The sequence below is a fragment of the Corvus kubaryi genome, unplaced genomic scaffold (assembly GCF_017639235.1).
Source record: "Corvus kubaryi isolate FWS band 111438036 unplaced genomic scaffold, C.kubaryi_AGA036_p1.0 78, whole genome shotgun sequence".
Classification (NCBI taxonomy): Eukaryota; Metazoa; Chordata; class Aves; order Passeriformes; family Corvidae; genus Corvus; species Corvus kubaryi.
Window position 1 is genome coordinate 2,093,534 of NW_024582065.1, and position 11,471 is coordinate 2,105,004.

Genomic DNA, 11,471 nt, shown 5'->3' on the forward strand with positions numbered 1-11,471 from the left:
GGAGCCGCAGGAGCAGGGCCTGGAGCCGCCAGAGCAGGGCCTGGAGCTGCAGGAGCAGGGTCTGGAGCTGCCACTGGCACAGGAGGAGGGTCCAGCAATGCTGTCGCTGCTCTCAGTGCCCAGATGTTTGGACCCAAATGTTTTTAAAATGGCAAAAGCAAACCCAGGTATTCCTTTCTGGAGGTCCTGGTAGGATTGCAGGATGCACACGGTATCCTTGCCTCAGAGGGCTTCCGAGAGTGATGGTGGGACCAGAGAGGTTTAAATGTTTGATGGGAGTTCTCTTCAGTTGCAGGGAGACAGAAGGAATTTCCCCGTGGCTTGGCCTGTACCTTGTCCCGATTCCTGATTTTTCTCCCCCTCCACGTGGTGCTCAGCAATGCTGCCTGCTTTACCCTTCGGAGCTGCTTTGGGATGCAGGCCCTGGAGCAGCTGTGGGTGCCACTGGTGTTGGAGAGTTGCCCTTGGCTGCTGCTGTGCCCCGTGTCCCTGCTGAGCTCCGTGCTGTGTGTGCTGTGCAGTGCTGCCGTGCCTCTGCTCCCCGTGGATTGGCACTCAGAGACCACTCCCCACATGTCACACTCAATCCTCCTGCCCATTCCGGTTATCTCCAATTAACCGTTTCTCTCCTTCCCCTCCTTGCCCCTTTCTCTCGCTGTTTAACCCCTTCCATGCTGGGAACCAGGCAGCCGAGCGGGGCCCGGCGCCTTCCCTCACCCTGCTCCGTGTCCCTCCCTGTTCCCCGCAGCCCATCCCGGACACGAGCCCCATGAAGCGCTCGGTCTCCACGCTGACCCCTCAGCGCCCTCACGCCATGCACCTCTACGAGTATTCCCTGGAGCGGATGCCTCCGGAGCAAGGCCACCACCACCACCACCACCGCTGCCACCGGCGGAAAGAGAAGAAGCAGAAATCCTTGGATAGGGCCGCCCATCACTTGGCTGATGGACAAGCTGGTGAGTGCTTTGCCAAGCAGGATTTGTCCCTTGTCCTCCTCCTTTCAAGTAGGATTTGGGGTCCTGCCTGCGTGGAAGGACCTCCCCACCCCACACATGTTGGTGACCCTCTACCCAACGTTCTCCTTTTCAGTAGCCCAGTCTGGAGAGTCTTCTGCCAAGGACAAGAAGCAGGAGCGTGGCCGCTCCCAGGAGAGGAAGCAGCACTCCTCCTCCTCGTCCGAAAAGCAGCGCTTCTACTCCTGCGACCGCTACGGCAGCCGGGACCGTGCCCAGCCCAAATCTGCTGACCAGAGCAGGCCCACTTCCCCCAACGGGGGCCCAGAGCACGGCCCGCACAGACAGGTGAGGAGAGGCAGGGTGGGGAAGCAGCCCTGAGGTCTGCCAGGGATTTGTGCACCTTTTCCATGTTTTGCTTGAATTAAAGGAGGTGGAATGGGGAAGGAAGGCCAGGTAGAAGCAGGTAAAGCCATTGAGGTCCTGCTTGGGGCTTCACACCAAGGTTGGAAAAATTCTCCAAGTCCAACCTGTCCCCAATCCCACCTTGAGCTCCAGCCCAGAGCACTGAGCACGTCCAGGCCTTCCTTGGACACCTCCAGGGATGGGGACTCCAAACCTCCCTGGGCAGCCCCTTCCAATGACCAGCCACCCTTTCCATGATGGAATTCCTCCTCATGTCCAACCTCCCCTTGTAGGCTGTTTCCTCTTATCCTACTCCTCTTACATGGGAGCAGAGCCCAACCCCTACCTGGCTCCACCCTTCTGTCAGGGAGTTGTAGAAACCAAAAAGGTCCTCCCTGAGCCTCCTTTTCTCCACGCTAAAATTTATTTCTCCTTTCTTTTGTAATTGTGAGGTGCTCAGGCTCTTGGGAAAAGCTGGGCAGCATCCCCTGGATGTTGGGATGTTGCTGGGTCACTGGGAGAGCCAGGCAGGGCAGAACGAGCATTGGTTGACAGCCTGATGGGTTGATAGGAAGGAAGAAGTGCTCTTTAAAGCTAAAGGTCTGGTCTCAAAATGTTAGGTTGGGAAAGGCTGAGGGATTTTTCAATGCACTCATGTCCTGGCTTGAGAGAATGTAAACAGGAATGGGAAAATGGGCCTGTTCCTCTCACTTGTGGCATTTGTGTAAATTAGTGCAGCTTAGTTCCCCCTCACGTGGCATTATCAGTAACCCAGGAAGCTGCCAAACCCTCCTACAACCCCAAAATCAGATGTGCAACATTAAAGAGGAGAAGGTGAATGCATTTCTCTTAAAGGAACTTGTTAAAGCCTATCCAAAAAGCTTTTGGTTGTTATTTTTTCAGAAATTGGCTATTTAATCTAAAGGCATTTCATTCCCAACCTGCAAAAACCAGTCCCCAAGATCCTCCTTCCATGTGGAATCCATAATAATAATTACAATAATCATCATCATCATCAGTTTTGGCCACAGAAATAGAGTCATAGAATCCTAAATTGGTTTGGAGGGGACCTTAAAGCTCATCTCGTTCCAACCCTCTGCCATGGGCAGGGACACTTCCCACAAGCCCAGCACTCAAAACTGTGGGGTGAAGTTGTGCAGAAACCCACCCCGAGGCTGAATCATAAAAAAAATAAGAATTTGTAAAAAACACCCCAATAACCCAGGTTTCTGAGCTGCTCCCAGGCCAGGTAAGGCGCATGTCGAGCCCTGTATGCTGTGGGTGCCTCCCCTGGGCAGTGTCCCCCCTCTGTTGGAGCCGTGTGCCAGTTTGCGTCCTACCGATGCTCTGCCCCTCTCTGTTCCTACTGCTCCCAGACTTGAACTCTCCAGCTCTTCACATCTTGTGTTGAATTATCTCTCGAGAGCCTCCCCCGCCCCGACTGTGCTTGTCTAAACTCTCTCTTTTTTTGCTTTTCTTTCCTCTTGTGACTCGTCTCCGCCTTCTGTTGCTTCTCCTTCTGTTTGATACCTGCCTGCCTTTGTGTTTGTCTGGCGTTTCCCTTTTTTTATTTTTTGATTTGCTCTGTTCCAATTTTGATGTAGGGCAGTGGTTCAGTTAATGGGAGCCCCTTGCTGTCGACATCTGGTGCTAGTACCCCCTGCCGGGGTCGGAGGCAGCTCCCACAGACTCCACTGACCCCACGCCCCAGCATCACTTACAAGACCGCTAACTCCTCGCCCGTGCACTTCACCACTTTCCAAACCCCCACGTTCTCCCCGGGCCGCCTGAGCCGCGGGCTGTCCGAGCACAACGCGCTGCTGCGGGGGGAGCAGCCGCCGCCCCCGCCCACCGTGGCCCGCATCGGCTCCGACCCCTACCTGGGCCACCACGACGCCGCCGCCGACAGCCCCCAGCGCGCCGCGCCCGAGGACACGCTCACCTTCGAGGAGGCCGTGGCCACCAACTCGGGCCGCTCCTCAAGGACTTCCTACGTCTCCTCCCTGACCTCGCAGTCGCACCAAATCCGCCGGGTGCCCAACGGGTACCACTACACGCTGGGGCTCAACACGGGCCCTGGCGCCCGAGGACGCAGTTACTACCACGAAGCCGATGAGGATGACTGGTGCTAGCGGCTCGGCGGAACCCTGCGAGGTGTGCGTGCTTAATAAGGATGAGTTTTATCATCTGGAGGGCTGGGAGCTCCCACGGGGAGCAGCTCCAGCGGGGCAGCCCCGAGAACTGCTCAGCGCCCGGGGCCGGAGATGCCCCTGCAGCCTCTCTCTCCTCTGTTGTTCTTTAGTTTTTCCTTTTTGATTTTTTTTTTGTTTTTTGCACTAGACAGATGGAGGAAGAAGGCTCCCTCCTTCTGGGGAGGGCAGCGGGAGGAGCACATCCCTCTCTGCCCCCTCCCCACTGCCTTGTCTAGTCCCGAGACACGCACCAGGCGCCAACCCGGCCGCGGACGCGAGGAGCCGGGAGAAGAGCGATCCTCGCCTTCCACGGTGGAAAAGCAGAACTGTGGGTCCTTCTCAAGACTGGCGCAGTTTTGTTGGGCTATTTCTTAATTAATTTACCATCATAATTCCCCCCCTGCCAGGGCGGGAGCTGGGGGTCGCAGAGGGACTCGCGCGATCAACGCTCGCCCCCCGCGTTCTGTCTCGTTGAGCGCTGAGAAGGAAGAGATGCACCCAAGAAACTGGGAGAGGAGAAACACAGCCCAGAACAAAGGACAGTCCTTTGGGACTTGATGTTCAGCCACTGCAATCCTTTAGGGCAGAGCTGGTGCCACCCCCCCCCTCCCTGAGCTGAGAGCTGACCCTGCTGTGACACCGCTGCCCCGGGGGTCTCTTAATGTCACTCACCACATCGGGTCCTTCACACTGACACACGATAAAGCCACAAGAGAGCTCCTTTGTAAGGACTGTTTCCTTGCTGCTGAGACTTTTCAATCCATCCCTCTCTCCTGTTGACTGCAACACGCCCTCACTGTTTTGTCTTGTTTACAATATAAGCTTGATTTAGCAAAAAAACAACTTAAAAAAAACAAAAAGTCCACAAAAAAAACCAAACCCCAACCCAAACAAAAAGAGGAAAAAAAGCGTAGGGGTGAGAAGAAGAAATGTTATTGGTTTTATATCAAGCTATTAGATAGAACTTTAACTTTTCATTGTGTGCATTTTTGTAAATTGTACAGTAAAAAAAAAACCAAAAAAAAAAGAAAAAAATTTCCTCTTTATGTAGAGAATTAGTCCAATTGTCATTCCAGGTCCCACCGTTTCTACCGAATGCTCCAGTTGTTCACTACTAAGTGCCTAACCTTTGAAATCTTTCACAGTGAAGATGCAACCTCTTGCTTGGAGGCATCAGAGCTTTGGCGAGCGTGGGGAGGGCAGAGAGGGCGGGGGCCGAGTGGCCGGAGCCTCGGAGGGGCCCTGGGGTCAGCACGCCCCGGACACTGTGCTCCAGGCCGGGAGCTTCCAGTGGGGAAGGCAAACGTGCTTTGGGGTTGGGTTGGGTTTTGTTGGCCTTTTATTTTTTAATTTTTTTTTTTTTTTTTTTAGAATATATAAATATATATATAGATAGATATACTTTTATGGGTGGGAGGGGAGCGATTGCAGCAAACAAAGCCGGCCTTGTCTCATTGCCCAGTGGAGGAAATGCAGGTGGGAAAGGGCAGCAGCTGCAGGGATGCTCCTGCAGGAGAAGCAACATCTCCCACAGGCTGGCTGAGAGAGCTCTGGCCGTGCATCATTGGTGTGGAGGGCAGTTGGAGTGAGTTGTTTTTATTGCCTGATAAGAGAAGGTTAAAAAAACAAATGATGATGATGATAATAATAATAATAATAATAATAATAATCCAAACCTCTTAACTCTGATTCTCAGGGATGAGATTTCTGCGTTCTTGCAACGACTCTTGTGTTGGCTGGTTTCTTTCTTTTGTGCCCGTGTGGATTCCTGCACTGTGAGCCTGGGAAAGGGGCAAACGCGCTGTGCTGGCGGGGAGGGAGGCTGGGGGCAAAGCCTCGTGCCCGGGGCTCTGCTGAGCCCTTGTGGGGCTGGATCGGCGCACAGGGCAGCCAGAGGACACGGAGAGGTTCAAAGGTGAAAGGAGGAAGGGTGGGAGGTGCCAAGCACATCCCTAAAAACGCCGCTAGGAAAGAGGACAGGGTCGGAGAGGTGAATTTTTTCAGAGCATCTACCAAGCCCCAGACCTGTGGAACTTCTCCAGGCGCAGCGGTCGCGTGGGATGGGTGGAAATCTCGCTGGCCCTGGTGATCTGTTCTGTCCCTGGGGTGCTTGGAGGGGATCAGATGCCACCAAAACGCTCAGGAGGTCTCCTGTGCTCTCAGCAAAGTCTTTCAGCCTCAGGCAGGAGCAGTCTGCTCTAGGGTGGTTCTTCACATCTCCTGTAGCTCTTCCCTTGAGGAAACTCAACCCGGTTTTGTTCCCTCCAGTGTTTTGTTTTAATTTCGTTCTGTTCAGTAGCAATCTCTGGCCGATCTCATCCCTGGATTCTGCTAAAGGATAACTCCTGTCTGTATCTCTGTCTCTGTATTCGTGTGCACTCGGAATAAAGGCAGTGTGGTAGCCAGAGGTCACGGCTGGCATTCCTGGCATTCCCAAACGGAGGGCTATGCAACCAGATGACACGTCCGGACACACACCCACCCCAGCACCACTCAAAGACCTTCATCCATCTGTAGCTTTATCTGCTGGATTTTCCTGTTTCAGGCTTCAGCACGATTGTGACCAAATGTTTTCTACATTTTCCTGAAATGAAGGCACAAACACTTTATTTGAAATTTTCCAACGTTCCTATTTTACTGCAGGAAGTCGAGGGGAAGGGACACCACCATCTCTCTGCCCGTGCATGCAAACACCGTCCCCACACTGGAAAGCAACAGAGATGTCCTTCTGTACGGAATAATTCTGTCTTTTCCCCCCTTTTCCTCTCCCATTTTCCATCCCCCAACCCCCCAGCCCTGCACTAACACAGCCTTGGGTCACCCCAATTCTTAGGCAGAACACGAAGAAGAATCTCAAGTTGTCCAAATCCTCCACCCACCTCGTAGGGGTCGATGACAGTGACAGAAAAGCCTGACCACAATTATCCATAACCCCTTCCCGACGTTTTTTTACAGCCTCTCTGCTGTCTCTCCATCTTTCCAAGAATCCTCATAGTGAGTTGCCAAACTTGAATTGCACCGATCAGTGGCTGTACTTTGAATAAGTAATGTTTGCATGTAATATATATACATATATACATATCTATAAAAAGTATGTGCATGGAAAATGTTTATCTTCGTACTTTTTTGATACAATGTATTCATCAGTTGTTAATTTTTAATTATATTTGATATAAATTCGGGGGGTTTGTTGCAAAACTTTATATTTAAAAAAACCGTGTGAAAAACGATCGAAGTTCCAACCATGCAACACAAAGCGGAACTTTACCCAAAAAAAAGAAAAAAAGGGGGGGGGGGGAAAAACCATTGAGAAAAACAAAAGGTTCTGTGATTGCCTAGTTTGCTGCCTGAGTAATATTTATCAGCCAAACTTTGAATTCTGCAGTTGTTTCTACAATTCCATTTTGTATGAAGCAAAGTCCTTGAATTAAAATAAAAACTTAGCAAAAAAAACCAAAACCAACCTGAGCAATTCCCAGACGGTGTGTGCGGTGTGCCTGCTGAGCGGGAGACGCCGGAGGGCCGGCTCTGAGGGCCTGCCCACCTCCAGGAGTGACAGTCCGGGAGAAACTCCATCCCAAACTGGGATCTTGCGAGGAATTGGCTGCGTCTGTGGGGTTGTGGTTTGGTTTTTCCATAGAGGCTTCACGGATGCTTGGTTTGAGTAGGGAGCTGTTTGGAAGTTTGTGGTGTGGATCCAGTATGGAGATGGCAGTTCCTGGAGTCCAAAAGGCAGCAAAACTGTAAAGTTGAGGGTTAAAACCTGCCAGCAGTGATTGATTCCTTCCAGGTTTTTGCCAGAGGGATGTTTCTCCTGTAAAACACTGGCACAGGTTGCCCAGAGAAGCTGTGGATGCCCCATCCCTGGAAACGTTCAAGGTCAGGTTGGATGTGGCTCTAAACAAGCTGAAGATGCCCCTGCTCATCCCAGAAGGGTTGGACTCGAGGACCTTTAAAGGGTCTAACCCTAAATCCAACCCAGACTATTTTATGTGCTAGGCACGTGGCTCCCTTTGGCTCTAACCCTGATTCAACCCTGACCCCGCTCCCAGCAGGTGTTCCAGGCTCCCTCAGGCTGATTTCCCTGGAAATCAGCAGTGAGGGGTTGGATTGGTGTCAGGCGTCTGTCACATGTCCAGGCCCTGCTGTAGCACCTGTAGAAACCAGAATTAATCCTAACAATACTCGTGGAATTAATTGGAAGTTGGTACTTCCAAGACTTGCACTGAGCAGAAAAACCCAAGGACTGTCGGGACAGAAGGAAAGCACTTCTCATTTCTTTGGATAACTCGAGAATCCCCCCCATTCCTTTCCAGGGGCAGAAATCCACCGTGTTCCTCCTTCATCGGGGTCTGCTGGTGCCACACAACACCAAAGACTCTCCAGAAATTCTTGGAGGCTGCAGAGCACTTTCCAGGGCACAAGGCCTTGACTCTTCTTATCTCTTGTTGCATCTTTTCTGTGATGAGACCACCCAAGATCCCACCCGGGATTTGGTGTGGAATGAAAGGAAAAGGTCCTCAACTCCTTGATCTCCAGGTCAGGCTGGAGCCTGGGAAGGAGATGCTTTGCTTGAGGTCCCACAGTGCATGATCAGCAAGGGTTGGGGCAGGAGAGCTTTCCTTGGCTTGCAGTGGGGTCTGTGCGGGGTTTGGGGCTCTTGGGGCTGGATGACACGGAAGAGAAGGATTTTTTTAAAGTTCTTGAGATATCCCAAACATGAAACGAAGATTTCTGAGCAGTGTAAAAGGGTTTGAAAAACAGTGCAGGGTTTGGGAATCAGTGTGGGTCTGTGTCCACCCCGACCTCTGAAGAGGACCTCACAGGATTCGCTCCACCACAACCACCTGGGGAGCTGGAATCTGCCTGGGGGAGCAGCTGAGCAACCTCTCCCCTTCACACCTGGATCACAGAGACCTCCAAACCCACTTTAAAACCCCATATGTGTTTTAAAATCCTAAAAGCCTTTCGGTGACTTTCTGCCCTCCTAAAGTATTTCTTTTCCCCCCTTTCTTTCTCCTTATTCCATTTGTATTCTTTGGGTCCAAGGCAGCAACGAACCCATCAGCTTCTCCAGGGCTGAGGGAGCTGGAGCAGGCAGGATCCTTGGTCCCACATCCGAGACGCTGGAGCTGGAACCTTTGGGTTTGAGTTCAGCTGAATCCCAAAAACGGCTTTATTTCTGTTCCTCATCCCACTCCTGGTGGAACTTTTTGCTGCCAGGGGTTTGCACAAGTTCTCCCCTCAGGGGCACATCTTGCTAGCAGAGACCGCAGGATTTCCGTTCCCTTTATTCCCTGTGGATGAAACCTGGATCAGCTTTTCCAAGGGCAGCACCCCACGCTCGGTCGTGCCGTTAGGGGGAAGCATTTTCAGGCTTTTTCTACTTCCTAGGGAAACAGAATAAAAGGGAAAAAAAGAAAAAAAGGCTGATTCAAAAGGCTGGAGAGTCATTCCCTGCAATGTTCGTCTTAGGATGCAGAAAACTCAGGGTGAGAGGCTGAGCACAGCTGAGTTCAAGGTGCTCAGGTAATTCAGCTTTTTTTATTCCCTGGAGCACGAAAAGCTGGGAGCATCCGGCCGATTCCTCATTCCAGCCACGTTTCAGGCAGCACCCACAGACTCCCACACCCCTCCAAGGTGACGGATTACTCATCCCAGTGCATTTCATCCCTCTTTATCCATCCTAAGCAGATCTCCTGATATTTCCCAGGCTGTGAAAACACCATTTTCAGAAAGTGCCTGATCGTGATAACAAAACCTCAGCTCAATGCTGTCGCTCAGCACATTCCAAAATATTTTGCAGAAGAGGCAAATTTTGCATCTTTATGTGATTTAAAAAAACCTAAATTGAGGCCCTTGGATGGGACTAAATTTTCCAGGGTCACCCAGCAAGGGAGGACAAGGTTAAGGTTACTCTGCTTATTCCTTCGTGTTTGAAGTCACTGGCGTGTGCAGGAGTTTTTTTTAACATCCACAGGTTTTTAGTAGGATCCCAGTGAGGGGTCACTGGGAATTTGGCATCTCCGTAGGAGGGAATTTAAAGGGAAGAGCAGTAAGAGAAGTGCTGGAAGGTTGGGGACTGAGGGATGGCAGCAGTTGATGCACTGGGGCTCTGATAAAGCCGTGCAGATATTTTGGCTGGTGAAGTCTTGGGGTGGGTGAGAAGGGAGATGTGAGGAAACCAACCGTGAGAGAAGGGATGGAAACTCCAGGCTGGAGCCCCAAGGAGGAAGGCTGGGCCAAGCTGGTGGAGCAGAGCTGTTAATTGAAAGCAAACAGTATCAATAACCAGAGTTTATTCATTTCAGCCTCACCTCCACTTTCTGTCATTGCTCTGAAACAGAACAGCCCAGCCCTGGCTTTGTCTGTGTCTGGTTTTATTATGTCTCTGCTGCTGGCAGTGGTTTTTCTGCCCAGCGCGGCACAAACAGAGGAGGAGGAGGCGTGGTCCTTGTCCAGCTACTCCTGCACAAAAGTCTGACACACCCACGGGGGGGTAAACCCGAATTTTCTCACCGAGGGCTGAGGAGGGGCGTGGATGTGGTTGTGTCGCTGGATCCAGCAAAGGAGAGGGTGCTTAAAGAGAGGATGCTGAGCTGAGAGACAGGAATGGGGCACAGGAATCCTGGGAATTTGACAAGGGGGTTTTCCTCCTCGTGGATTGGAGGGTGTTTGACACACCTGGTTCTGAGGGTGATCCACCTAAACCAGACCCGGTGGGATGGGCAAGGAGCAGAGGGCAGAGTCCCACGGGTCCCACAGCAGGAATGGGCTGCAGGACATGCCAAGGGATGGGACATGTGCTGATGGTCACATCCATGGAATCAGTGGGATTCCAAAAGGAAAAGCAAACCCGTGTCACGTGTTCTTGACAAATAAATCCCTACATGGCAAAGCAAAGGCTCCTGGACTGTCTCTGACCTTCATTTCCTTGCCAAGCCAAGTCGGCGTGGCCGGGGAAGCGCCTGGAGAGGGGCAGAGAGGGGTGGGCACCGCACGTTTTGCACCGAGCTTGGCTCATGCCTCACGCAGCAATCAGGATTTCGGGTGAGGAGCTTCCAGAATCCTCTTTTCCCAATGCCACGGTGTGGCATTCACGTGAGCACAATGACAGCTGGGTGTCACACTGAGCACCTGCTGCTCCCTGGCAGGGATGCCCAGCTGGAGTTTGTCTCGCTGTCTCTTGCTGAAGGTTCCCAAGTTTTTTGTGTCTCCGCATGATTGCTGCAGGGAAAATGCTATCATGGATTGGGAATGAGCCTGCCTCCCCTATGGGCCTGAGCCAAAATCTCCACAGGGCACCTGTGGGCACCCAGGGCTTTGTCACATACGTGGGGCACAGGGTGGCTCCAGCTGTGGGGGCTGTGCCACTGGTGGCACTGGAGAGCTGAGCGTGAGGGGTCTGCTGTGGGGCAGCACTCCGGTCTGGGGGGGGACTGGGGGAACCCACTTTTGGGGTGAGTCTCCCACTGTGGTGGTGGCGTGGCTGGGGAGGACCCGGCCTGGGTCAGATTTACCCCCTGTAATCCCAGTAAGGAGGGGTGGACTGGCCCAGACCCCAAGGAAAGAGGGGGTTGCACCCAGCCCAGCTCTCACTGGAGAACTGGGGTCCCTCGCTCACCCCAAAATGCCAGGTCAGGAGGCTGCTCTGTCCTTCCCACTGCAGGAGCAGGGCCGGGCACCCCCGGGGGGAGCTGGGCAGAGCTGGGGGGGCGAAGCACCCCGAGAAACTCTTGCCGCGAGTATTTTGGGATGGGGAGGTGCGGAATGTCTCCTTTACCTATGGAGGGCAAGCCAGCACGGCGGGGGGGTGTCAGCAACCCCTGCTACAGCCGTGGGGGTGTGTCCGGGGTGTGTCTGTCTGTCCGTCTGTCACCCCCGGAGCCCTGCAGGGGGGGAAGGGCGACCCCCACCCCCA

The 11,471-nt window shown here is 52.7% G+C and overlaps 1 protein-coding gene across 1 annotated transcript in view; it reads left to right on the top strand.

The window, feature by feature from the left end:
• CACNA1B (calcium voltage-gated channel subunit alpha1 B) overlaps positions 1–5,233 on the top strand; it is a 254,528-nt gene extending 249,295 nt beyond the window's left edge. Inside the window, exons 42-44 of the mRNA XM_042052780.1 lie at positions 749–956; positions 1,090–1,301; positions 2,963–5,233. Of these exons, the coding sequence (XP_041908714.1) occupies positions 749–956; positions 1,090–1,301; positions 2,963–3,490 (948 nt within the window). The 3' untranslated portion in view covers positions 3,491–5,233. The remainder of the gene's footprint in view (positions 1–748; positions 957–1,089; positions 1,302–2,962) is intronic.
• Positions 5,234–11,471: the final 6,238 nt, after the last annotated feature.